The sequence below is a fragment of the Colias eurytheme genome, chromosome 11 (genome assembly GCF_061535395.1).
Source record: "Colias eurytheme isolate Ceu_HAF_F1 chromosome 11, ilColEury1 Martin Lab GWU primary, whole genome shotgun sequence".
In the NCBI taxonomy this organism is placed as follows: domain Eukaryota; kingdom Metazoa; phylum Arthropoda; class Insecta; order Lepidoptera; family Pieridae; genus Colias; species Colias eurytheme.
The window spans coordinates 10,755,712-10,783,420 of NC_142990.1; the positions used below are offsets into that span (position 1 = coordinate 10,755,712).

The 27,709-nt window shown below is 33.2% G+C and overlaps 2 protein-coding genes across 2 annotated transcripts in view; both read left to right on the forward strand.

Annotated features, from left to right (window-relative positions):
- Positions 1–293: 293 nt before the first annotated feature.
- The window catches only part of MFS9 (major facilitator superfamily transporter 9), a 43,522-nt gene continuing 16,106 nt past the window's right edge, over positions 294–27,709 (forward strand). The window contains exons 1-5 of the mRNA XM_090106843.1: positions 294–473; positions 23,057–23,252; positions 26,123–26,241; positions 26,640–26,754; positions 27,185–27,359. Coding sequence (XP_089962969.1) covers positions 403–473; positions 23,057–23,252; positions 26,123–26,241; positions 26,640–26,754; positions 27,185–27,359 — 676 coding nt within the window. The 5' untranslated portion in view covers positions 294–402. The remainder of the gene's footprint in view (positions 474–23,056; positions 23,253–26,122; positions 26,242–26,639; positions 26,755–27,184; positions 27,360–27,709) is intronic.
- Positions 23,539–25,246, forward strand: LOC149904858 (uncharacterized). The gene is made up of 4 exons (XM_090107016.1): positions 23,539–23,590; positions 24,088–24,310; positions 24,437–24,498; positions 24,573–25,246. The coding sequence occupies exons 1-4, from the start codon at positions 23,539–23,541 to the stop codon at positions 24,611–24,613; spliced, it is 378 nt and encodes a 125-aa protein (XP_089963142.1). The 3' UTR covers positions 24,614–25,246.

Here is a 27,709-nt window from a genome sequence, read left to right on the forward strand (position 1 = left end):
TTGGAATAAAAATAATAAAGTTCATAGAGCTAATGAAAACAAACTATTCCTAAATATGAGACGCTGGCCCTAATACTTAATAAAATTGTTCAAAAACTTCCTCAAAATAAATAAGCACTGGGCACCGCGTGGAAAAGTATCAAAGAAAGAGCATTAGTCTGTTTTCATAGAGGTCCAAAGTCTAATTTATATTTCCTTCAACACCTGTTAGATACGAGCGGTCATTATAATATTTGGAAAGTAAACTTGCTATTCTACGTCACGTATCGTATACGCGGGGTGGGTCGCCCGACTGCACATTCAGTCGTCGAGAGGCGCGGGCGTCGAAAGGCTTGCCGGCCTCGATACAATACAATTAAAAATAATAATAATTTCTACATAAGTGTGTGTGTTTGTGTAACAATGAGTGAAGAGAACGCAGTGTCGGATGATTTGAAACGACAGGCGGCTATGTTTTATAATTCCACGGAAAGGTTTGTTTTCATTTCGTTTAGAAATTGCTTGTTGATAATATCTATAGTCGCTTGAGGTTGACGCCCGGTGTTCAACATGTTTTGGAGACAGAAAATGCGAAAGCCAGTTTGAAGTTTATGTGCAATTGTTTTTACAGTGTTTTATAAACTGCAATTGCAAAAAGTTTATGAATTAGTAACTCAAATATCACAATTCCTCTTATGAACTATAATTAAAAAATGACACACTTTTGTTATAGTCACAATTCAAATAATTATAATTATGTTTTACGAACTAATGCACACATTAAAAATTTCACGGTAATTAGTTTTAATTATTGGTTTGAAACGTCGCATAGAATTTATTTTTGCCCATAATTAGAAGAAATAATACCTACTTAGTACTTATCTAGCGAAGAATATTTTTGTTCCTCGTGAGCCCGATTAAAAAAACAAGGAACTTCGGCACAAGGTCGCAAACTCGTTTTTCTACAATCTATCTTGAACTTACGGAGAAATATCACCTAAATACATTATACGCGTACACTTTGACTTATCATATTAGAAAGGTGAAGCTTCCCAACACGTTTGATTATATTGCCTCTACATTCACACGGATCTTAATATATTATAGTAATACTAGGTTTCCGCCCGCGGCTTCGCCCGCGCAGTCAAAGAAAAATCCGCATAGTTCCCGTTCCCGTGGGATTTCCGGGATTGCGTCATTTTCCCGGGATAAAAAGTAGCCCATGTCCTTTTTCGCATCAAAATATCTCCATACCAAATTTCATGAAAATTGGTTTAGTTGTGATTGAGTAACAGACAGACAGAGTAACTTTCGCATTTATAATATTAGTATGGATTAAGTATAAAGTTGAAGAGTTTGTTTGTTTGCTTGAAGTCCATTTACCGAGGAATGCTATATTAGTATATCATCACGGAATAATGCGGGTAAAACCACGGGTCACAGCTGGTATATTATATTTTACTTCTTTCTATTACTTTATGCATACTTTTATCTTTATTAGTTTACGTAGTTTTATAATCACGATGTAGTTCAGTGTAAAGAACCTTTAACAGAAACTGTTGTGTATGTTATACGCTCAATTCCTTTTATTTGTTTGGATTTTATTAATGGAGTTACTCAATCTTTATCTGAAAGATAAGCTACTAAGGAGAACGAATAAACTGTGCGGTTTGTTTTGCGATAATTGGTAGAGCGATTTTAATGTAGAGATACCGGTAAAATTGTCGTCACATGAATATTATTGTTATTTGTTTACAATTTACATGAATAATCATAATATTTGTAAAGTGTTCTGCTTCTTGACCGAGGTATAGGCCGTTGAGCGTAAAAATAATATAGGTATAAAAATGAATGTTTTTTTTGGTCAAAATTTTACAAAAAAATACGGGACATAGAATAACATTTCAGATGATAACCTCTACTTTACTGCAATACTCTATATCCTAGAGCATTTCTTATATAGATAATGCAGTAATAAAATTCCTTAAGATATACATAGAGTTTTTGCAACTAATATTTCGTCTAACTTGAAGTTTATTCGACTCTTAGGTGCAACCTCCATAATATAGTTTCCGCTGCAGCTAACGCTCGGTTGAGTAGTCTTGTCGAGGTCTTATATATATTTTGACGAATGACGATCCAGAAATAGGATCTAGAATCGAAATTCTAGACCGACAGAATATCTGTAAGTGGTTAAATATTGTTGTAGAATATCGTTTATAAAATCACGTTTGTATAATACAAGGTGAACCTTTTAAATTCGTCTTCGCTTTATATTAATACTAGCTTTGCCGCGCGGTTTCACCCGCATTGCTCCGCTCCCGTTGGTCTTAGCGTGGTGATATATTATAGCCTATAGCCTTCCTTGATAAATGGGCTATCTAACACCGAAAGAATTTTTCAAATCGGACCAGGAGTTCCTGAGATTGCCGCGTTCAAACAAACAAACTCTTCAGCTTTATAATATTTTAATTTTTTTCCATTTTTACATTTTATAAATACTTTGCTCTATATAAATAGACTAGCTCTATAGAAATATACAACGTTAGGGTGCACTCACACACATCAGTCACCGTCAAGTCACCGATGACTGATCGGTGACGGTTTGTGTACGTATCCACAAACACCAGTCACCGTCATGTTGTCCGTCAGTCACGTCGCCGGTTTGACTGAATCATTGAACACATACATCAGGTTAGTGAGTGATTAGACGTGTGTCACGCTAGAGAACATGTAGCAATTGACGGTAGCACGACGCTGACTGAACTGAGACGTGACGGCACCGGGTGAGTGGGGATAAAAGTATGATACATGTATGGAAAGATTATTTGACGTGCCTGACCGGGGACGTCACTGATAGATTTCGTGCCGGCGACTGTCGTGTGGGAACAGAGTCATACTAGAACTATTGATACATATTTTTTTTTAATCCTGTCCGGTGACGTGCCGTGACGGTGACTGATGTGTGTGAGTGCACCCTAATAATTTGTCAATTCGAACCAGTAGTTCCTGAGACTGGCTCGTTTCAAGCAATTTTGTCATGCATAAATATAAACTAATAAATTACCTACATAAAAGCCAATGCAAAATAAGTACATATGAATTTCCCATCATGGTTAAACGTTGGAACCTTGAAAACTGAACACATGAATATTAATTACATATTGTTATCTATACTTTGTGGTTGGCGAGGATTCTGCGGAAAAACGAGCAAAAAATTTACATTCTTTCTTTATTTTGCTGTACGTTCTTGCATAAATTGAATTCAAGTAAATTATGTAGGTACAAAAAGAAATACAACAACATGCCAAGCTATAAGGGAAATTAATTATATTTAGCATATTTCTGTTTACAATAACAACTTTTCATTTCTTTTAACCTATTTTTCACTGTGATGCAAAAATAAATGACATTCTGTCACAAAGATACCACGTGGTGATAGGAGTCACTTTCAAATCTAGTGCAAGTCATGTGAGCACGTAGAGCTAACTTTCCTACAATACAATATTGTGTTAAATGTACATCGTAGTACCTGTCAGTTAAGTTAAAACTTAATACTACTTCGACTGATTACATACTGAAGTAATTACAGTCACATATTACATACGTAATCACAACTCGTCTCCAAATTCACGTTAATTATGCCTAGATTGTATAGAATAGGTAGAGATAAACTACGATAACATGGCGCGCCCCTCCAAAATTCAAAACGTTTGAAAGTATTTGTGAAATTCATAATAAATAATATAATAATAAAAATTAATAATTTAATTATTATATTATTATAAATAATAATAATATAATATTTAAATATTTGTATTTCACTACACACATTGAAACAGTAATTTGGAGGGGCGCGCCATGTTATCGTAGTTTATCTCTAAATACTTCTTATTCGGATCCCTACTGAATATTTTGCCATTTGAATGTTACACTTTCTACTTAATAATATGTATGTTACAGTTTATATTTAGTGTTATTGCCTAAACCACGAAGGTCTATCACAGCAGTGACGAATATGTTATTAATTAATAATTGTAATTTATTCAGATGCTCTAATGTTATCTAATTCTAAATAGTATTATATAAGAGATAATGTTAGTCTATAATTAAATCACATTTCCGTATACATTCTTATATATTCACAATCCCAAAGCAATTTGTTACGATGCCATGGATGCTCAATTATTAAGTGCTCAATTATTGCACACAATTACTTTTCCATCAAGCAACTAATTGCTTTAGTGACCGTAGTAATCTTCTGGAAATGTTTCGGATTTATCCAGCATTTAATATAATGGTTATAAATGTGCAATTTCTTAGATGCCAATGTTTTGTTACGAGGAAAAGATGTATTTTAGGACCTAATCTTGTATGCAGTGAATATGCAGTTTAGTAGACATTGAAAGGCCAGAGAAGCCTCAATATTATTGCTATTAAATAAATGTTAAGACAAAATGTGATAGAAGCTGATATTATATTCAGAATAATTTAAAATCATAGTTCATACAGTTACTTACTTTCTACAGTTTCTACTGGTTCAACAGTATAGTTTTGGAGCTTACAATGCCAAAAAATATTCCTCTTTAAATAAGATTTAATAATGCTCGATTAATATTATTCACATAGGATATTAACCTGTTCATTTTCATGATTAGCATTCATTTTAGAGTCGGAAATTAAATTATTCCTAAAGCCTATCTAGACAAGCTGTAGAATGTCGTGGGAATATCCGGTCATTAACTTTTATTTAAAATTGTACATTGTTAATGGACTTGTATTCATTTTAATTGAAGTCAGGTACTTTTCAAACGCTTTTAGGAAAAATAATGGTATTATATAACAATTCATCTACAGGGTGTCCCACTATTGGTATACTAAGCGCGAAGGGACTTGTAGTTTTGCATATACTGAACACGTAAAAAATACTTAAACAACAAAATTACGTCAAAAATTTTTTGCAAAATTTTTCCTGAAAATCCATGTTTTCTTCTCTATCTTCGCGCAGTCAGCATAATATACTGCTTCGCTAATGTGAGCATTTTGTCTATGAAAACATAATCCTATACGATAGCACACGTGCTGGTGGCAAAGTTGGGCGGGTTGCTTGTTATGGGTGTACACTGTAAACATAGAGTTTTAAGAATTCATCTATTTTGAAAAAAAATGTGTCTGGAATTTTATAATATTTTTTAAAAACTCGCCGTATGCAAAACTATGACCTCCTTTGAGCTTAGTATACCAACAGTGGGACACCCTGTATAGGATGAGGGTATTATTCATTTAGAATAGAAAAATGAATTCAGTACTACACCCACACTCTCGTATTTCGTAGTTTGTTCTAATCTCGTCTTTAATGCAATTGTAATAAGACTTAGCGAACCTCCCACACACATAGCTTACAAGTTAATGAAACTATTGTGAATACCCACGCAAAGATTCATATGATCCCTGCATATATTTCTTGTATGAGAAGATGGAAAAATTGTCCCGTCTGGAACCTACAAGAATGGATGTTTATCGTCAAATATCTCACCCACTCGCTTCTGAAATATAAATAATGCATCCCGATATTTTAAATTCAGATGCAAGGGTTTGGAAAATAATGTAGAGCACCATGTATTATGTATTTACAAGATTTTTAAGAGAACCAGCTCACAGTTATCATAAAAAATAAGGTTTGACCTTAAACCTGGCTACCATGATACCATAGAGCAGTATTATTTGTAGTTTGGGAAGTGATGGCACTAAACGACATAACGCTTTTATTTTTCTACAGCGGAAATAATACTATTTAGAAACATTATTGTACAGGTTGTAGTCATTTGTCATAAAAACCCCAATTAATAACCTTGCCGATAATAGTCGAAAAGCAAAACATTTGTCCGATATAAATTACGGGGAACTTTTATTGGTTTACTTGATTTACGGATTGTGATTGGATACGGGTTGATGAATATGAGTAAAACGGTCACTAGATGAATGGATAAGATAAAGAGTATAATATATTTTTTATATTTTCAGGACAATTTTCACACACGGCACCACAGATCACCGGCACGATCTGTCATCTGATCCCATACTAAGCTTTCGTTTGTGTTATGGAAACCAGATGGCTGATAAACATGCATATATAATTTTAAATAAATACTTATATAGATAATTAACACCCAGACACAGAGCAAACATCTATTTTCATCACACAAATATTTGCCCCGGGTGGGAGTCGAACCCACGACCTCTGGCTTGGAAGGCATGGCCCATCGACCACACAACCCGGTTGTATGGTCGATGGCATGGCCACAACCAACCAAGCCAACCGTTCAGTCGAATATAAAACGTTATATCCAGTACTACAATGAGTTACAGCCGGTATTGTTTTGAAAAAGGTTTGAGAAAGCTTATGTCACATACATGAAAATATTTAAGCATCATTTAAACATAGTTTCAAATACTCAATTCAGATACCGGCCGTTTACAGTTTTATTTAAATATATTGTAATGAACAAAGTGTATCATGATCTCTGTGAAATGATATTATAGTCAAGCTTACTCCTTTTGATACATTTAATATTTCCAAAAAAGTAATAACCTCCATTGTAACATGACATCAAAGCAACGAGTAACGACACTCCGCAGAAATGGGTTTTCTTTTCTTTTGGATTGTTACAGACTACAGTTGTCTATAAATGGCGTTATTGTTTTTAAGTAATTAATAAATATGCCTGCTTATACACAAATATATTTCGTATAAGCTTTATTATCTTTAATAATTGTTTATTTGGCTTGTTTTGAGGCCTGTCTGAAACAGATTATAGATTCTGTAATTACAATGAATGTTGTCATTCAGATCGGTTTTTAGCTCGCATAAAACTGCGTTTCACATTATAGAAGAAGTGGGTCATTGTTGTAGCGTGGATCCGTCACTTTGTCGGATTTATCCTGTTGTTTAGATTAACTTAGTAACTTAGTTACTTATTTAGATTTACTTACTTTCAGATTTTATCCTAGTGCGTTTGATTTATATCATTTATAATGTAACACGTTCCGGATTGGAATTAATTTGTATTCAAAAATATTTCAGCCTTATTTAATAAGATAATAAAGACGACGATTATAGGAAAAGGCGGCATTCAAAATCAATGATGTTTTAGTTGATTCATCATAAAGGTTATTGGAATAAAATATTTGACTCTAAAATTGATTATTATTAAAGCATGACCAACATTTATGATGTTGAAAATACAGCATTTTAGGTAATTTCAACATGACACAAAATACGAATTTTTATCAATTTGACGAAAATGTCACTGACAGAAAGCCCATAGAAGTAGTACTAATGCTACTTTTCTATTGAAAATAGTATAATCATATCGTCTTTGATATATAAGAAGGATGACAAAAGGAAATAGGTGTTCGTGTTAAATAAAAGGCAAACAAAAGGTAGTTTATTTCTACGTGCACACACCAATGCTATCGATTTCATTGACTGTTCATATTTCATGATAACTATACGAGATAACCTAGCCATTCATTAATTTAGATACATAGATTATTTGCTTACCATATACTATAGCGCTGCTAATTCTATTATCTAAATATATTAGTTCAAAGAATTCATTGATTTTATTTGTGAATAACATCCTTTTTCATAGCATTTATTGATGTATCTGAACTAGGCCGTCTGAAATATTGCGACGGTGACAATTTTGCCATTATTTTTCCGCGACAATTTATTCTCGCAATCCGAAAGGAACGTTATATTACATACTAGCTGCTCCCGCGGTTTCACCCGTGTGGCTCCGCTCCTGTTGGTCGTAGCGTGATGATATAGAGCCTATAACCTTCCTCGATAAATGAGCTTTCTAACACCGAAAGAATTTTTTAAATCGGACCAGTAGTTCCCGAGATTAGCGCGTTCAAACAAACAAACAAACAAACTCTTCAGCTTTATAATATTAGTATAGATTTAGTTATTGAATAATTCATAAGATATATATATTCATAGAGTATCGTTGGATAAATTGACTTTCCAAAACCGAAAAGAAACTAATATTTAACCAGGAAGTCGTTACTTTAATACCAAAACAAGCATGATTAACACAACGATAAACTTCATAGAGCAACTTTGATAGTGACTCAAAGTTAACATTGCTTCTGAACAAACTAAATGAACTATGCTATCATTATGTAAATACCTGTGTAATGAAGATCCAAGAATATGTGCGGTTTAATTCGGTTTATGACGGTCGTAAAATAACAGTTTTAAGATTAATCGCCTTGTTACATCTTGTATTAATGGTGTTTTTTATGCAGAAATTTTCCAAGGAATTGAATGTGTTATATTATTGTTGAACCTACTATGATATAGTTTGAATAGTAATACATATGAAGCTGAACAAAGAACAAGGTTATATTTTTCAATAAGGTAATTTATTTGGACATTCCATATTGCTATAAAGGTCACTGATTGGATTCTTTATAAAAAATTTAAATTTACAAAATTAATTGTGCAAAATCGTACAGTTATCGTCAAATGTTACAATAAATACGAAGCAGTTTATGAGTCTCATAAAAATATAATAAAAGAAGTATATTTGTATACCTACAAATAATATCAATTTGCATACTTTTGTACTTGTATATTTTTAAGAGATTCAATATTTTATTTTAAATTGTATGAAAGATAAACCGCAATTAATAAAAGTCAAAGGAAACTTGAAAACATTCAAACAAACATTTATTCATACAGTTACATAAAAATATATATATAAATGGCTTCACATAACAGCAATTAAGGATTTAATGACTTCTACTATAATTACTTCTTGCAATTACAGCATTCATTATTTTCATAATGACTGATTTAACTTGCACTTGATTTTTCGTATTTCGAGTGTTTATTTTTTTCTATTTTTAGTTTAGTCAAATTTAACTGTTTATGTGTTATGTGTTAAAAATGTGACTGTCGTTTACACATACACAGCAAACCACAACACATTTTTTGTCGAATTATTGTTATCACTATATTCAACATCACACAAGGATTATTTTTCAAATTGGTTTGTACTTATGTCCTCACAATGTTTGTACATGTAAAGCACTTATTTAACATTAATCTACACATTGATATAAGCATTAACCGTGACAATAGATTGTTAGATAAGATTGTTCGATTCAATACGATTCTTTAATCATGTATCTTAATAGTTAATACCTATGCACATAGTACCTACGTACCAGTACAGACTTTATACATACTTACATGAAATGATTAATATTATAAAGCGTTTTTGTTTGGTTGAAGGCGATAATCTCAGGAAGAACTAGTTCAAAACGAAGAATTAAGAATTAATTAAAAACGCTAAGTATCGGATAGTCCTTGTATCGTCAAGAAGAAAGAAAAAAAGAAGGCCCTATTAAATGACGAATTGACGAGTAAAAATAAGCAAATAATAATAATAATAAAAGGAGGAGGACTGGAGTAATGAAAAACGTAGCTGAATTTACAAAAAAAAAACTATTCAGGTTCAACTGGTCAGGGAGTAGTTACTTCCCTTCAATTAGTTTTATTCTGATATAAGAATTACAAAAATGAACTCGTTATAACAAAAATATATATTGATTAAGGTAGGTAATCTTCGAATAGGCAATAATATATCAGCAAAAGATTCTCTATCTAGTACCTAACAGGTGGCAGTGCGTAGTGACATAGAGAGCAAAATAAATATCACGAAGCGTTCCTTTTATTAGTGATTTTTCGAAATGTCAACTCCAGAAAAGCACATCCGGATAAATATTATATGACAAAGAGTTTCACGTGAGAATATATTCAAACTATGTATAACTATCCATGGACTATACGAAGAAACGCAGATAGTAAAAGTTTCCGTAAGAAAACCTCTACATATTAGGTCTATAGGAGAAAATGAGCATATCAAATATTTTAAACAAGTCAAGATGTTACGCATTCAAATGCCCTTATCTTATAAATGTCACATAATATCACACTCCTAGACGAAACAAGTTTTTTTTTACTACAAAAGATATTATATAACAAGTATATGGTGCAGAATTATAGGTTGCATCAAGGAGCAATCCTCCTTTGATTTGTCTCCATCTATAGGTGCTATTTCGCACAATCCTCTGGCTTTCTCTAGGTATAGTTATTTCGCACCCCTCCGTGATAAAGAAAGCCACATCAAATGTCATTTCTTGACCTAATTCCGTTTCCATTGTAGATGAGGCTTACCTACGAGTTATAGCGGGATTGCAGGATAAAGGATAAGTGGAGGCTTTGTGAAATGAACTATTTCTGACCAGAATTATTAAGGCTCACCCGGGGCAAACAGAGTTTATTAACTAAACGCTTAAATCATTAGCTGCGTAGTGAAAGTTTTGACCATTAGGGCGGGGGCACACGATGCGTTGCGGCGGCGGTGCGGCGCCGGAGCGGTGTCGCTGCGTCGTCTTACATAGAAATATCTGTGGCATGTCACACGATGCGCTCCGGCGCCGCACCGGACTTGTAACCACCAAGACGAGGCGGGGAGGGGTGAATGCGGTGCGACGTCGGAGCGGCACCGCTCAGTTGTTTTGCATCATAAGGAAGGACACGCTGTGCAACGCTGCTACGACGCCGCTGCGACATAAAAACGTTACGGCGCCGCACCGCTCGTGTGCCCACTGACACGGTGAAATCTTTGCGGTGCGGCGCCGCAACGCATCGTGTGCCCCCGCTCTAACTTCGTGAATCGGACAACGGATATGAAATAATATGCGGATTTGATATATAATAATGATGTAGTCAACGGAATAATTGAAGCAAAATACAAATTGTAGTCTAAGACAGTGCGCGCACGAGCAACTTTGTCTCCGCAACTTTTTTGTCTCCGCAACTATTTTGTCTCTCCCACCCATGGGCTAGTATGAAAGTGCGCGCACGTAGCGACGCAACTCCCCATACAAATTGATGGGAGAGACAAAATAGTTGCGGAGACAAAGTTGCTCGTGCGCGCACTGTCTATTTGTTATTATTATTATTTAAGCCATGACTTGAGTGAGATGAAGAGATGAGAGCGGGAATTAACAAAAACATCAACTTCCTAGGAAGTACTGAATAAAGCAAATAAAAATCAAGCACGGATAATTTTGCAATTCAATGCTCGAATGTGATACTTCAGATACTTGGTCTTTACATAAGTTAAATTTTCATAACAAGGTCGACCCATTCAAAACAATATTTAATGCAATTACTTCGCTTAGATAGTGTTTGGAGACGGAAATTAATATGGTCAGAACAAAGCCACACTACTTTCGATTACCCCAAAATTCACCAAGTTAAGGAATGCAGATAAAGCAAACCGTAAGGTACATGTACCATAGGTATATCCATGTGGTATAAGTACCCGATTGTCTATTACATTATCCCATTCTCTGGAATTGGTCTTGCAGCTATAAACTGAAACACATTCACGATTCCATCATGAAATTATCTATGATCTTCCCATATACGCAAATAGCTTAAGGTTTTGCATTTTCAAGAGATATAGGTAGATCTTTTTGGCGTTAACTTAATTTTGTTGTTAACATAATTCAAGCATTTATTATAATTAATTTTACCAACCACAATTAAACGTTATGGCTTGATGAATCTTAAAAACTCGTATGTATACCTCGTTTGGTGTTTATTAAATTATTCAAAGGTTTGACTTCCTTATTGTTGGCTGTTTTATATTCGTATGCATTTTAATTCATAACATTTTAATGGCTTTCCTCATACATATGAATCATCTCTAAGCTTTTTTACGTACGATAGTTACTACTTCTTTCTTTGTTTTATCACTAGGTATTTACCTATTATTATCCCAAAAACAGCATCTATAAGGATAAGATTTTTTATGTACGTTACTTATTCCACTAAATATTGATGGGCTATCTCTATTAAATTTTGGTCCAAATAAATCAGAAATGCAACATCCTTAAAATAAGTAATTGGGTCACAACCTAATTAGGTCGGTTGACATCATCGGCACGAATGTTTGGCCCAATAAATGTCCCACGGGGGCTTTTCTTAACGACATCTTGGTTACGAGCAAACCACTCGATTTACAAGTCCCTGCCGTGTTCGAGCTATGTAGGATTGCGGTTGCTAAATCGAAATCTCCCCTCACAGAGCTTTATCATTGCAGATTATATTGGGCAAAAAGTCGGTTATCATACTTCAATCATAACAACGTATTATAAGCGAGATAATGCAATTTCGCTTGAGTGCCGTTCAGCATTGTACGCGTAGATTCTGGAGGCGGTGTTTATTACGATTTACGACTGCTTTTGCATTTGCATTCTACGTAAATAATAGAGAAGTTGTATTTTTCTTGCGAAGTTTTTATAATCTTATAAATATAGGTACACGCCTAATAAACAGTTTAAGTAAAACAATTCCATTCATTAAAATACAAACTTTGCAGATAAATAATAAATAATAATACAATGGAAATCCGGTGAATGAATAAGATGTGAACATACTTTAAGTAATTGACCAAAATACTTCAATGGTGTTATGGAGCATTACAATTGCTAATATATGTATAGGACATTTATTATTCTACATACGCACTGATATACACATTGATCTTACGTAAATTTTTTGTCAAAATATTCATGACATACTTATATTATGTAACAATACTTGGTAAATACATAACATAATGCTTGCTATATTTCGAAATAACCTTGTTTACTGAAACGCGAATGAAGTCAATTATATTAAAGTATACCTATATTTCTACATGTCGCTAACTGAATAGGCTTTTATATTTTTGTTAGAAACAACAGAAAATACTAGTTCAATTTACAGATGACAATTTTCGCTCCTTCGAAGAGATTCTCTATACATAATAATCAAGCCGTTTCGGAGGAGTTTAACTGCAAACACGACACGAGAATTTCATATATTAGTAGCTATTGTATATAGTACAGAAATGTTTATACCATGAAATAAATGTTATATCTAAAAATAGTAAAACTAGAAGCTCCATACACCCACATACCTACTTCAATGGTGACAATGGAATCCTGTTACAAAGGGCAAAGGTTTCACTTTCCTCTATATTACTATACTCTTTGGATTTCACTCTCTCTCACGCTTGCTCGTTTGTCCTTCAAAATCCCATAGAGATAATAGTACCGTAAAGGGTGACCATTATTAACTAAAGTATAAAAGATATAATTTGACTAAAACAACTGAGGACCTCATATATGAAGTGTGAACACTATGGGAAGTCAATCCACGATTGGCCGGTTTATATCTATATGTACAATCATTGCTCCGTATGTCAATTGAATGATTACATAATACAATTTTCAAAGACGCTATAAGCATCGTGACTTCTGTATTACACGACCCACGTATGAGAATTTAAATTACCTGCTAGCACATAAAAGATATACATATCAGAAAGGGACCCATTCCCTGTGATACTCAAAATGAATAACGAATTATGCCGATTAGAGTAGAGATACTTTGGAAATATGTACTGAAAAAAATGACAAAAAGTACTAGGTCCTACTTGCATTTGCACTACGTATATACTTTAACGACTTCACCAACACATAACATACATAATACATAGGTATCTAGGTAATAGAATAGAGTCTATAGTACCGAAATTAAATCAGAAAGTAAATTATAAACATTATTTCATACCCATTTGAATGAATCGAAGATTTTTTGATGTTGTTTATAGCAGTCTCAAAGAGAAATACAAGGTTATCTTAAATTATTCATTAAACGGAATCTGAAGACACAGCTTGAATAAAAGATTTATCATTTTTTCCTTCACAAATATTAGGGCAAGCTAGGCTATTCAGCTCGGCATTTCTAACGACCTTCGGCTTGGCAGATGAGGGATAACTTCTTAATTAACTCTTTAGGTAGACATATTTTGATAAACATATTATGATAATAAAACCTACATAATATAATATCACTATAGTAATAAGTAAAGTTCTAGGTGACACAGTATTTAATAGGGACTCCGAACATTGAAGGTTTCATGGCCAGAGAATAAAAACAATAACCGCGAGATAACTTGAGTTCAAAAGCTTTTTCAAAACAATATTATAATAAGAAAGACCAAAAATTATTGATCTTCACGTATTCTATGATGCGAAAATTATTGTAAAAAGGTACTCAACGTTATTTTTGTTTGTCAATCAATCTTGTAAAAACTACTTAACTTTGAAAACCGGTGGTAGTTTATTTGGTCAAATTTCGAATTTGTTAGAAAGTTGTGCTGTGAAAGCGGAACGGATAGTTTTTCATTTGAAGTAATTTAATATATTCGGATGACTAATTTTATAATACTAGAAGTATTCATGTTTTAATGTAATTTTCATTCGGAGTTCATTTATCCCAGTTAAACAGATATATAACAAAAAATAATATTCATGATCAGATTCCAAAGATCTCTCCATAAACTTACAAAGTTGAGACTTGGTCTCTTTGTAATATTATAATAGAAGTGCAGATTACTTCGATAAATTTTTAAAATAATAATGATATAATCCGATCGTAATTAAAAAAAAACACTCGAAAAACAAACTAAAACGACCTTACTTAATAATAGGTGCATCAAAAACGTAAATGTGGTAAAAAACTTAATTGTGCTATTGGAAAACAGTAGGTAGAGTTTTTATTTGTAATTGATCAATGGAATTAGAGCGGAACCTAACTAGTATATAAGTGTAACGTAAGGGTAATAGACCTGATAAATAATAGGCGAATTAAAAGTTATGGTACTCGTTTTTATGCATACTTATATGTCAATCACGCTAAAATACCTGAACAAATTGGAATGAAATATTGAAGAAGTAGAGATATGATAGAATAAGAATCCTGTATTGCACGCCTCATAAGCGAAGCGTTGAGGTGGGTACTACTGTCACTTCGCGCAAAACATCTGATTTTTCAAACTTAAAATGTCTTTATGTATCATACATTGCACTTGTAAGATAATACATACACACACATATTAAGAAAAAACACTATTTTTAACATTCATGATATTTTTGATGTCATTTTTGTTATTTAAACTAGTTAAAAAACAGTTTAAAAAAGTTCTGTCTTGGACGTCCGTGTGTCTGTATGTGCGGAGGATTTTCTTGTTAACACGATAGCGACCGAAATACTTTACTAATCGAGTCTTTTTTTTTCTCTTACGCTTGAGTATGCTCAGGAATAGAACCCTTTCATTTTTCAGGGTCTGATTCGATGTGGTTTAATTGTTATTAAATAAACAAAAATAATAATTAATAAATAATTATTAAAAAAAAAATTATGAGGCGTGCACTTTTGGATTTTCCAAACTATTTCTTACAACTATAGAGAATGCATATTGCATAGGTCAATTGTCAAGGTAATGTGTTGTATGTTTCTTTGAATGGTTTGAGTTGTTTATTATATGTCGTATTTAAATTATATTGTCCACGATTTGAAAATAAAATACTTTGAAAAGGCCATCACAATTTACTTATTCTTTAAGACTAGTTAGTTATAAATTGCATTTACTTTATGCAAAATAAATAATATAAAATTAAAATGTCTATATATTTTTGAATAGAAGGTGACTTTTAAACATATATCTAATCTTTATCGAAACATTTTCAACCTTCAAAATAAAAAATAGTTGTGTAATAGAGCACATACAAATAAGTACATAAAATATCTTAATACTATTATAAAGGCGAAAGTTTGTAAGTATGGATGTATGGATGTATGGATGTTTGTTACTCTTTCACGTAAAAACTACTGAACCGATTACAATGAAATTTAGCACACATATAGAGGGTAACTTGGATTAACACATAGGATAGGTTTTATCCCGGAAATCCCACGGGAACGGGAACTATGCGGGTTTTCCTTTGAAAACGCGGGCGAAGCCGCGGGCGGAAATCTAGTATATAATATTCTCCAAGCATATCTGTACATTGTACAACTTTCAACGGCGGCATTCGAACAAACTTATATCATAACTTCCGAAGAAACTCCAATTCATCCGAACTTTGTTGTAAATAGTATGGCGAGATAACAGTTGCAGTTATTCATATTAATCTGAAAATACGTCCTTTATATTCTCTTAGTTCGTTTATGGATCATTAAGCTGAATATATTCATATCATCGTAACTCCCTGATGTCTACACAGTGAGTTGTTATCTTGTACAATGTAAACAAACCAAAGTTCCCTACTAAGATAATCATATCGTTTATTGAAATAGTATTTGTAGTAAGCTATATCAATTAGAGTTAACTGGAGCACATATTTTGAATGTTTGTATCCTGTAATATGCTTTGTTTTATTAGCCTGCTTTTTAACCTTTACAATATAGATTATAGGTATTAGGTAACTACCCTAATGTATTTTTAAAGTTTATGTGTATAGGTGGTACGTCTATTTTTTTTTTTTTTAATTGAAACGACACTCCGACAAATAAAGTTCTGAATTTGGAGGTTAGACGTGAAAGGTTAAAAACAACGTGCATTGGGTTTTATTAGTTTTAATATTCTTGAAATTGTGTAAGATCTGCGTTTTAAGAAAAGTATAATTACATTATTTGTATAAATATGATGTTAAAAATAGGTCATGAAATAATACAAGTAATGTATGTTCTGGTTTTTCTTTTAATTACCTATCGTCTTAAACAATAAGCTAATAATTCAGTAACAATTGATCATATTTTCTTTTATTTATTTTAAGTATTTCCCTGCTCTCAAATCAAATTTATTTCGATACAACATAGATTCGTTCGCAGCATTCACAGAGCGTAGAACCTCTCTGTAACAATGCCTTTACAACAATGGAAAAACATATCGTAACAGTGAATAGTAAAAGGGAGTGGACCTTGGAATAACTCGACAATGAACTAATAAACATTCCTCTACGATAAGTTGCTTACGAAAACACTAAGTGTATGGGTTCCGTGGGGTCAAGTCAGTGCATTAACCTGCCATAACTGTCCCAAGGGCGGATCCAGCCTTAGTGCCAGGGGGGGGTCACATAGACGTGGGCAATTTTCAAAAGCTATATTTTGGTAATTTAATTGATACGTAGATTTAAAAAAAATTGGTCAAGTGCGAGTCGGATTCGCGAACCAAGAGTTCCGTACAAACATTTTTATATGTTTTAATATTAAATTTATGCTTTTTGCAATTTTTCCTTTATCTGTGCTATAAGACGTAAGTTTCTATTAAATAAAGATTAAATATCAAGATTCTGTGTTCACGGGAAGTACCCTGTAGGTTTTGATTCCTGGCAACACTTGCGAATGTTGATAAGCATGAAATGTATGTTTTAGCAATTTTTCCTCCATCTGTGCTGACACAGGTAGCACAATACCTATAGATTTTGATTCCCTTGCGATAATGTCGAAATTTGCGATAATTTACAGCATAAACGGCTGTATCTTTTGATTGCGTTGGCTTATAAGTTTGATTTTTTCACAGCTTTAAGGAACCGTAGATTTGAGTATTCGGTATGAATTTCAGATTGATACCTCCACGCGTTCCTGAGAAAAAGGGTCTTGACAGGCAGACAAACTTGAAAAATATATATTTTTTGCAATTATTCCTGTAGGTATCTGTACTATAAGATGTTGCTTTGTACCAAATTTCAAGATTCTGAGTTTACGGAAAGTACCCTGTAGGTTTTGAGTTTTGATTCCCTTGCGAATGTCGAAATTTGCGAAATTTTTCGGCATCTACGGCTGTATCTTCTGATTCGTTGACATAGAAGTTTGATTTTATTATAGCGTAAAGGTATTATAGACTTGAGTTTTTGGTATGAATATCAAGTTAATACATGTCAGTTAATACAGCGTTCATGAGTAACAGGGTTGTACCTAAGTTAAAAAAATTTAAAAATATTTTTTTATATTATAATCTAAGGAAAAATTCATGCTTTTCGCAATTAGTAAACAAAGTCGTTGTCTCTGTGCCTATGTCCCTATGTATGATTAAATCTTTAAAACTACGCAACGAATTTTGATGCAGTTTTTTTATCCCTTTACTCATGAACGTCTACATGTATTTATTTGATATTCACATCAGAACTAGTCTATAATAACTTAAATCTGTTATTTAATTCAAATTCTATGTCAACGCAATCTGAAGAAAAAGCAATTAGAGCCGCATATTCTGTTATTCGCAACTATACTTGCAAGGGAATCATCAATCAAAACCTACCAGGTACTTCCCGTGAACACAGTCTTGAAATTTGGTTAAAAGCAACGACTTAAGCACTTACAAGCACAGATAAAGAAAAAATCCTTTAAACAAAATTGTAAGATACAACATAATGAAAAAATATGTTTGCTCGGAGTCCTCGGTGCGCGAGTCCGACGCGCATTTGGCCGATTTTTTGTTGTAATTAGACTGTATTTTCTATTGTTCATTTAAAAAAAAAATTCTATTTTATGTCTTATCCACGAACTGGGATATTTCGATATTTGAGGTTTTGTGTGAAAAGTGTAACAGCAAAAGTTGTAGAAAAAAAATTAATTACTTACTTTACCATTACACTTTATTCCGCAGTTATAGATTTTTTCAAAAATCGAAATACCTGTTTTTTGTCCTTAAATTACGACCACAGGTCGACCCTAATAAACTTTTTCTATAATTTTTGTTATATTCTCTTCCGTTACCGTTGTAATTGATTTCATTGTTCTATATTACTTTTATGTCTCAAAATTCAATAAAAACATCATGTTGAACAGTATTAATTTGTTAATTTAAAAAAGTTAATATTAAATTAGTGGTCCACTTAGGTCGTGGACCTAGCCCAGGGGGGGGTCATGACCCCGTGACCCCCCCCCTGGATCCGCGCTTGAACTGTCCTTATTGGCAAAACAGATTATATAACTTTAGTCGATCCTTTTTGGGTTGGTATGATTGAATATTTTTAACTGTATAATTGTATGATTTTAGCTAGACGATAAATTACTCGTAGTGTATATCTAATCTTGCGTGATAAAATACGAATAGTGATACCTTTATTCTAAGTTAGTGTATTTTTCCGTCTCAAAGATTTTACTTTTTTTTGCATTTATGAGTTTGATTACCAAACTTTACTCCTAGAAAAAATATCAAATGTTTTTTATTCATTACTCAAAGGTTGTTTACATAAAGCTCTACATAAAGCTAATGCTCTGAACCCTTATTTTTACGACTTACGTTTTATGTCAGCTGGTTTGTAGTTAGGACACTTATTTAGGTAGCGACAAGCGAAGCCCTAGTACCCATGTAGCCCTACATTAAATATATTGTGTCCATATTATTGAGCTTGCTCGTAAACTTGTAGGCATGAGGGATCTATAAGAAAAAGTATTCATTCGCCGCCTTCGTCCATGTTACATGGATTTGATTGAAATTTCTTTTTGTATTTCTTTAGGTTTTGGATTTACTGGGAGACGTGATTTAGGATGAATTTAGTAAGAATGGTTATGAAATATTATCTTTTTCATAACTTACGTGTCAACGACCTCCTCTTCGAACGAATTGACCGATTTTTATAACTTTTTGTGTAGGTTTGATATTAGGTCGTAAATTATTTTTTATTGCCTTAAGTGATAAGGGTGTTCTGATGAAACAACGTTTGTCGAGTCTACTAGTGTTAATCTATGATTACTATTTACTACCTATATGTGTAGATACCTATGGTTTCAACAAAACAAAATGAAAATAAATAAAACCTATCGAGCTTCGTATTAAAAATTAATTAAATATTTGTAAGCTCAATATTTTGAAGGAGAATAGATACTTATAACTTACTATAAGACATGTGTGTTTGCATTCATTTAGAGTACAAAATTATCGCTCAGATGGTAATTATTACAATCTTAACAAACATGACCTTTGTGTGATCCTTTCTATTAGTATATGTACATCGTACGTAATATTTACTTAATATATTTCATACACCTATGTTTATACATATTTATTTTTATGTCGTCAATATTATGCTTCATCCTTTATGACTATTTATGTACCAAATTTCATTATAATCGATTCAGTGGCTTTGGCGTGTGGGTACCCATAGGTACAATCCTTTTTTTGTTCATCTCAGAATTAATAAGTGCTTCACATAAAACCGCCTAAATATATTGTTCGAAGTCTTTATAGAACCCAGCCAGAACTTACATAAAAAACCGGCCAAGTGCGAGTCGGGCTCGCGCACAAAGGGTTCCGTAGCAGCAAATATAATAAATTACAGTTAAATCAACCTATCTCAAAAACTATAAGAGATACTTTGATCAAACCAAAAATCGTTGAAAGAGTTAATTAGCATGCATCACCTCTATTTTTTTTAGAATTTTATACCCCGTAGTTATAAAAATAGAGGGGGGGGGACATACTTTTTACGACTTTGAGAGCTGATATCTCAAAAACCGTTCACTTTAAGAAAAATGTTTTTTAGAAAACTTTATATCATTTTAAAAGACCTTTCCATTGATACCCCACACGGGTATGTACATCGAAAAAAAAAATTTCATCCCTCAGTTACATGTATGGGGGGCCCCACCCCCAATTCTTTTTTTTACTATTTAGTGTCATATTTTTGTAGCGGTTCATACAACACATATTCCCATCAAATTTCATCACTGTAGTACTTATAGTTTCCGAGTAAATCGGCTGTGACAGACGGACAGACGGACAGACGGACAGACGGACATGACGAAACTATAAGGGTTCCGTTTTTGCCATTTTGGCTACGGAACCCTAAAAAGGCGCAGCGTCACGTGTTTTGAAGTTCGATCATGAACAAACTTGGAAGTTAAGAACTCCTAAATATCTAGACAGGAACATAAAGAGTCGGTAATTTGGTAAATTATTCATATATTCAATATTCGGCTCACAAATAAAATCGTAAACCTAAATCGTAATTTGCACGCCCACTAAAATATTGCTGACAAAAGCTCGGATAATATACGTAGTGAGAACGAGGTATAATCATATTATTTTCATACATATTTATCAAGTATACTGATTTATACATGGACACGTACGATCTAAACAATGCAGTATAAATAGTTTTATGACAAAGGAAGTTCTCTGAAGTTAATCTGGTTTTGCTAAAGTATTGACCTAACTCCTGGTTAATTCCACTGTAACATGAATATATTCTTGAGTTACGGAGTGCTTCTATTTCCTCCGAACATAGCTAAGAACCTCGAAAGTCAAGATCTTCGAAATACATGCATTGTAATCAGATCGCCTGCTTAGGAGCAACAGATTGACACAATGCACACGCTATATTTAAACCTCGTTAAATATTCTGTTGCAAATGTAGCTGTAATTTTTTGTTCTTAGGAATTAAGTGTTACTACGTACATTTTTATTGATATTCATAATATGAGAAGCCGTAGAGCCGCACATAAAGAATAAAAATTTTGAATAAAGACGTGTCATTAGGGTTTCTTTTTTTTAATGTCAAACAAAAATAATTAAAACAAATGCATCAAATTTTACACGCACGCGTACACACTAATTTTAATTTTGTATCCTTAGTGATTTTTCAACTGCAAGGAGCAACTTGCACTTTATACATACCCAATATTAATATTTTTACGCCGATGATTTCCAACTTCCTACCCACAAACATGAGCTTTTAAACGCAAAAATGAAATCGATATAAATTCCTTATAACCGTATCGGCGTGTATCGTAATACCTACGATATTTATTTACAATCGTGAAATTACGCCATTGTAATGCTCAATCATGCACTTGTTTTCCATTTCATTGACCTATTTTAACTCAGTTTCATGTAATCGATCGATTATCGTTATCTATATATATATATACATACAAAACTCAAAGGTGACTGATACAGTGATCTATCAACACACAGCCCAAACCACTGGACGTATCGGGCTGAAATTTGGCTTGCAGGTAGATGTTAGTACGTAGGCATCCGCTGAGAAAGGATTTCCCGAAATTCTTGCGGGAACGATGGGAAAAACGGGGATGCAGTATGCACGTACAAAGTCGTGGGCGGAAGCTAGTTTAAATATATAACTATAATCGACTTACCTAATCATTAATTCCTATAATATATGTATTAATGAATGAAGATCAAAATTCATAATGAAACATCAATCTACAAAGAATGAAACACTTTTGATCAATCGGTTCAGACTTCAAATGCATTTTGAATGCTTAAATTTTACTATAATAACTTTAATATACACCACTAGTCTATTTTTAGATCATGGAATTTCGGTCACAAAATTTTAATGGTCTTACGAGTTGACTTATGATATATTTCCCCAATGTAATGGGAAACTTTTGGCCGTAAATCTGGGACGCCCTTGGGAAGATTATATGTCAACTACATTCATTTTAAATTGAAATTCAAGGAACTTATGGCTATGCATTACGCTTTAATTAGCCAAACATTTGTTAAAATAATAATTAAGACACTTAACTTTAAGACAAAAAAATGTAATGTATGAACTTATTCATATTCATGTTATTTTTGTAGTTAAACGTAAAGTTAGTAAAAATTTACTTTTCAAAAATAATAAATTAAAAAATAATCTTTTTTTGTATCCAATCAAAGAGCTAACAAAATATAGCCAACCTTATTTTCGAGTAGCATTTACATACGCATGTATTGTACATAATACCACCGATTACTTAAAAGTTCATCATGATCAGCCCACATACGTTCCCACTGCAGGGAACCCGGACACGGGCCTCCTATGTGGGTACAGGCCATAATCCTCCACGCTGGCCACATGTTGGTTTCCTCGCGATTTTTTCCTTCACCGTTTTAGCACATCATCTTATCTTAATAATATATATATATAAATCTCGTGTCACAATGTTTGTCCTCAATGGACTCCTAAACCACTTAACCGATTATAATAAAATTCGCACACCATGTGCAGTTCGATCCAACTTGAGAGATAGGATAGTTTAAACATGTAAGTACCACGAGCGAAGCTGGGGCGGACCGCTAGTAATACATAAATATATAAATGTTTCTTACTTTAAAATTGTACTTATCTTACCTTTCAGAGATCAACCAAGAATCAAAGAGCATACTGAACAAAGCACATCATGGCGGTTCTGGAGGAAGAGGCGGTTGGTGGTCTCTCTACTGGCGTTCTTCGGTTTTTTCAACGTGTACGCTCTGAGGGTGAACCTGTCAGTCGCTGTGGTGGCCATGACGGAGCCGATGGAGACGGAACTCGAGAACGGGACTATAGTTTATGTGAGCACTATTTAATTATCTGTGGTCATGCTAATGGTTCTAGTTAGTACTAGTGTTAAGGAAGAGCGGAACCTCCTGACACAAGCATTTTATTTGCTTATTAGGAGGGTTCTAATCACAAATTTGTTAAAGACCTAATGTAAAAGAAAGAAAGAAATAATATTTTGAATAATTTGAATAGTACTTTATGGTATACTTATGTCGTAAATATAAGAGGATGAATACTTGTGTTGTTGTTTTGTGTCAGCGGGAATACCAAGGGAATAAATGGTAATTTTTTTATTAGATGGGAGTTTTAGACATATTAAAAGGGAAGTATAGAGATTTCATCAAAGTTGGTTAGTAAAAGTAAATGGCACAATAGACACAATAAATTGCGGCTAAGTAGCCACAATTTGACGCGCTACTCCCGGAGCGCTATTATCTTATCATTGAGTATAGAACCGTAAAATAGAATTATTAATTGTTAACAGTTTGTTATTAAGGTGATGAATTAATTTTTCTAACATTTACGGCCCTTTTTAAACCTTCGTAATTTTTATATTATTAAAGTTGTCGTGATGAAAATTCTTGACAAGAAAGTTCAATAGTAACACAATACGTCTACCGTTTTAGAAACATGATTCCATGATATTTTCTCGATAGAAAAAAAATACAAAGTTCTCATTGTTATTTTTTTATAATCTCTGGCATCTTCAAAATAACAAACGTAAAGTTACGACTTTTTGGATATTAACTATAAAATATACAACCTATACGTCTACCGATTTAGAATTTTGAAATATGCGATGGTTTTGAAATAAACAAGAAATACTTGAAATTAACGCGCGACCAGCCAATATAGCGAGAGCCGCCCTGTACCTTCCTACCCCGATCGCTGCACGAGTCATTCCCGCTACGGCCGTCACACGGGGAACTTGTGTCGCTGGCGCAATCGTAAAAAAGGGTGACAACACGATAAGACAAAATGAGACAAATGGGGACAATAAAGAAAATAAGAAGAAGAAACATAAAGGTTGGAGGAAAAAGAATGCTTACAATTGGAACCAATTAATGAAGTAAGTTGGTTTTATTTTAAATTTGATGGTAATTGTATTATAGACGATGTTTGATATGTACCCCTGTTTTAAGTACATAACGAATGTGTAAGATTTTTTCATTTATAGCATAGATAATCTTTTCAGAATTCCGGAATCCAGAAGGAAAATAAACCCACTGATTGTTCACAATGTGAACCCACTCCTTCGTAAGTACCTTTATTCAGTCAAAAATGTATGTTATCAACGTTCTACTGGTTTTATCGCATGATTCCATTTTTAGCAAAAAGCAACAAAGTGCAAAGAAATAAAAAATCATGGTGAACTTAGTGGAAGTATGGCGGACATAATATGGAACAGGAGCTCATTGGAGTAGTATTATATTTAAAAAAATACGAAATAATTTCAAGAATTACATTTCTTAGAAGGTGGTAGATAAGTATGTTGTATAAAGAATTTGATGTTGATATTTATTTCATTTATACTTACTACACCTGTGCGGGAAATTGCTTAGTAATAAAACAGGTTTATATTCATATTTACATAGTAATGTGAGTTTTCATTTCGAAAAATTTTGTATAAGTATATTAAATTGAGTTCCTGGGTGATCTGGAAACACAATTGGGCCCGGAAGATGGCGCTGCAGTCACTCCTCCTAATGACATGAACCGATTTGGATGAATATTTGTGTGCACATTTCATTTTTGTGGGATGATTGGTTGATTCGCTTTCACATTAGCTAATATTATGTATTTTTGTTGTTAGAAAGTAAACTTAATTTAATGTTTATAATACATTATTATTGGTATAAATAAGCCAGTGTTCGTCTCACATTGCTGTACCTGCCTACCTACCCTACCAGGGCCTAACTTTGTTCTGGCTATTTTATTTTGATTATTTGTAATGAATAATTACAATTATAATAGAGTGCAAAAAATAAATACATGCGTCAATATATTTTGTGTTTTTTTTTTAACAATTTTTTTATTTAAAAAAATATCAGTCCGACCGCGGCTTTGCCCGCGTGGAATTAGGTTATATCGTGAATCCTGTTTTATCCCACAGAAGTGTTCAGTTCGGATAAAAAGTATCCTATGTGTAAATCCAGGCAATTAGCTATATTTTATCAAAATTGGTAATGTAGTCTTGACGTGATTAAGTAACAACTAACAAAAAAATATTCAAATTAACATCCAAAGTTTCGCATCAGTTTTACTGTATTAGTGATATCTTCCACTCTTGACTTTGACTGAGAAGAATTAGGGTTTATAACTTCTTTCAGAAATAGTACCTTTCATTTCTGGGCATGATGTAATATCTACGTCAGCATCAAATTCTATCTAAATCAATTCAGTTATTGAGTACCATTTCATTTTTTCAGAGTAACAATATTTTTTGTTATTTTAAAGATTATTTATAACCTGTATTATTTTGTAATAAAGTAAACATTACGAAATAATAATAATTATTAATAATGTCTAAGTAGTTGTTGGAAAGAAGATTATTTGTTTATAAGCAAGAAAATAAAAACAATAAATCAACAATTGAATAAATGTATAACAATATTATAACTGTATGACGACTCCATACATGTTTGTCCCGAGTCGGCCAGCGGCAGCGCGGCGAGTTTGCAATGAATGACTTCGCGTACACCGGCGTTCGCGATAGCGAGCTATTAGACTCCGCCCGCCAAGCAGTGGATTTTTTTTTGTGTATCGTCTTAATAGTGTCGAAGAATTATGTTAATAAAAACATACAACCATTTTTAATAAACAATTTTGTCATTTTTCACGACATAAACACCCTTACAAATAAATAATTAAATAATTTCAGGTGCCAGAATTCGACTGGAGTTCCCAAACAAAAGGTCTAGTGCTGAGCTCGTTCTTCTATGGCTACATCATTACACAGCTACCTGGTGGATGGTTGGCGGCTAAAATAGGAGGTAACAGGTTCGTTCCTTATTGTAAAACGAATGAATGTGTGAGAGAATGAAAAAGTCACAAAAAATTGGAAAAATAAACTGATAATATGTTATGGTTCAGAATAAAGAATAATATTCGCCAAAATAACATTAAGATTGAAAGCAAAATATCTGATAATGTTATTAAAAAAATGTTTCATAGGCTTTTTGTAGCCATTTTCAAAAAATTGTATTAAAAGTAGATTTTATTTAAACTCACGATAGCATTTTTACAAATTAAGTCATAAATACCTAATGATAAAGATGCCTTTTAACAATTCAATACCATGAATAATAATTAGGCAACTCTTTATCACTAAAAACTAACTAAACTATAACTTATTTAAAAAAAAATCCGACAAAATCTAAAAAAAAAATTTTTTCTAGAATGTTCGCGATCGGCGTGGGTATGACGTCACTGCTGACTCTCTTTACTCCACCCCTAGCGCACACCAGCACCGGTCTGCTTATTGCTGTTAGAGTTATAGAAGGGTTGTTTGAGGTGAGAAAATTAAGAACTTTTCTTCTTTATAACTTTTTATGTCAATTTGATCCGTTTTTAAATTAAAAAATATTTATAATTTGATTCGAGACCGATTCTGCGAGTCCACTAGGACGCTGAAGTCTATCAGCATTATTGTCACCATATTTTGTCCCCATGGCAACATTTTTTGAACATTTTGGATTCACGCTCTGCTCCGCTTATTTACGCTTATTTTGTCGTAACGTATGGTATATACCTCCCTCGACAAATAAAATATCCAAAACAATAATTTCTCAATATATGAATCAATACCAGATTTATAATTAGTGGCAAAATCTGTTAATTACTTTTTATTATATAAATTAAAATAAAGATAAACTCTTATAAAAAAACTTCTTTTGCTTTATAATGTATATTTGTAATTAAAATAATCATTATAAATTTCCAGGGTGTAACATACCCATGTATACACGCAGTATGGTCATCTTGGGCACCGAGCGGTGAAAGAGCAAGGCTAGCCACTTTTGCCTTCAGCGGTAGTTATGTAGGAACAGTTGTGGCTATGCCTGTATGCTCATTGTTGGCACATTATACCGGCTGGCCGGGGATTTTTTACGTTTTTGGTAAGTATTTGATGATTTTAAGGTCCATTTTCGGTTGTGCGTAAGTAAAACTCCAAAATATCCTGTGTGGTTTGCCTTTAGAGGTAGTTACGTAGGAACAGTAGTGGCTATGCCTGTACGCTCTCTGTTGGCACATTATACGGGCTGGCCGGGGATTTTTTACGTTTTTGGTAAGTATTTGATGATTTTAAGGTCCATTTTCGGTTGTGCGTAAGTAAAACTCCAAAAAATCCTGTGAGGTTTGCCTTTAGTGGTAGTTACGTAGGAACAGTAGTGGCTATGCCTGTGTGCTCTCTGTTGGCACATTATACCGGCTGGCCCGGGATTTTTTACGTTTTTGGTAAGTATTT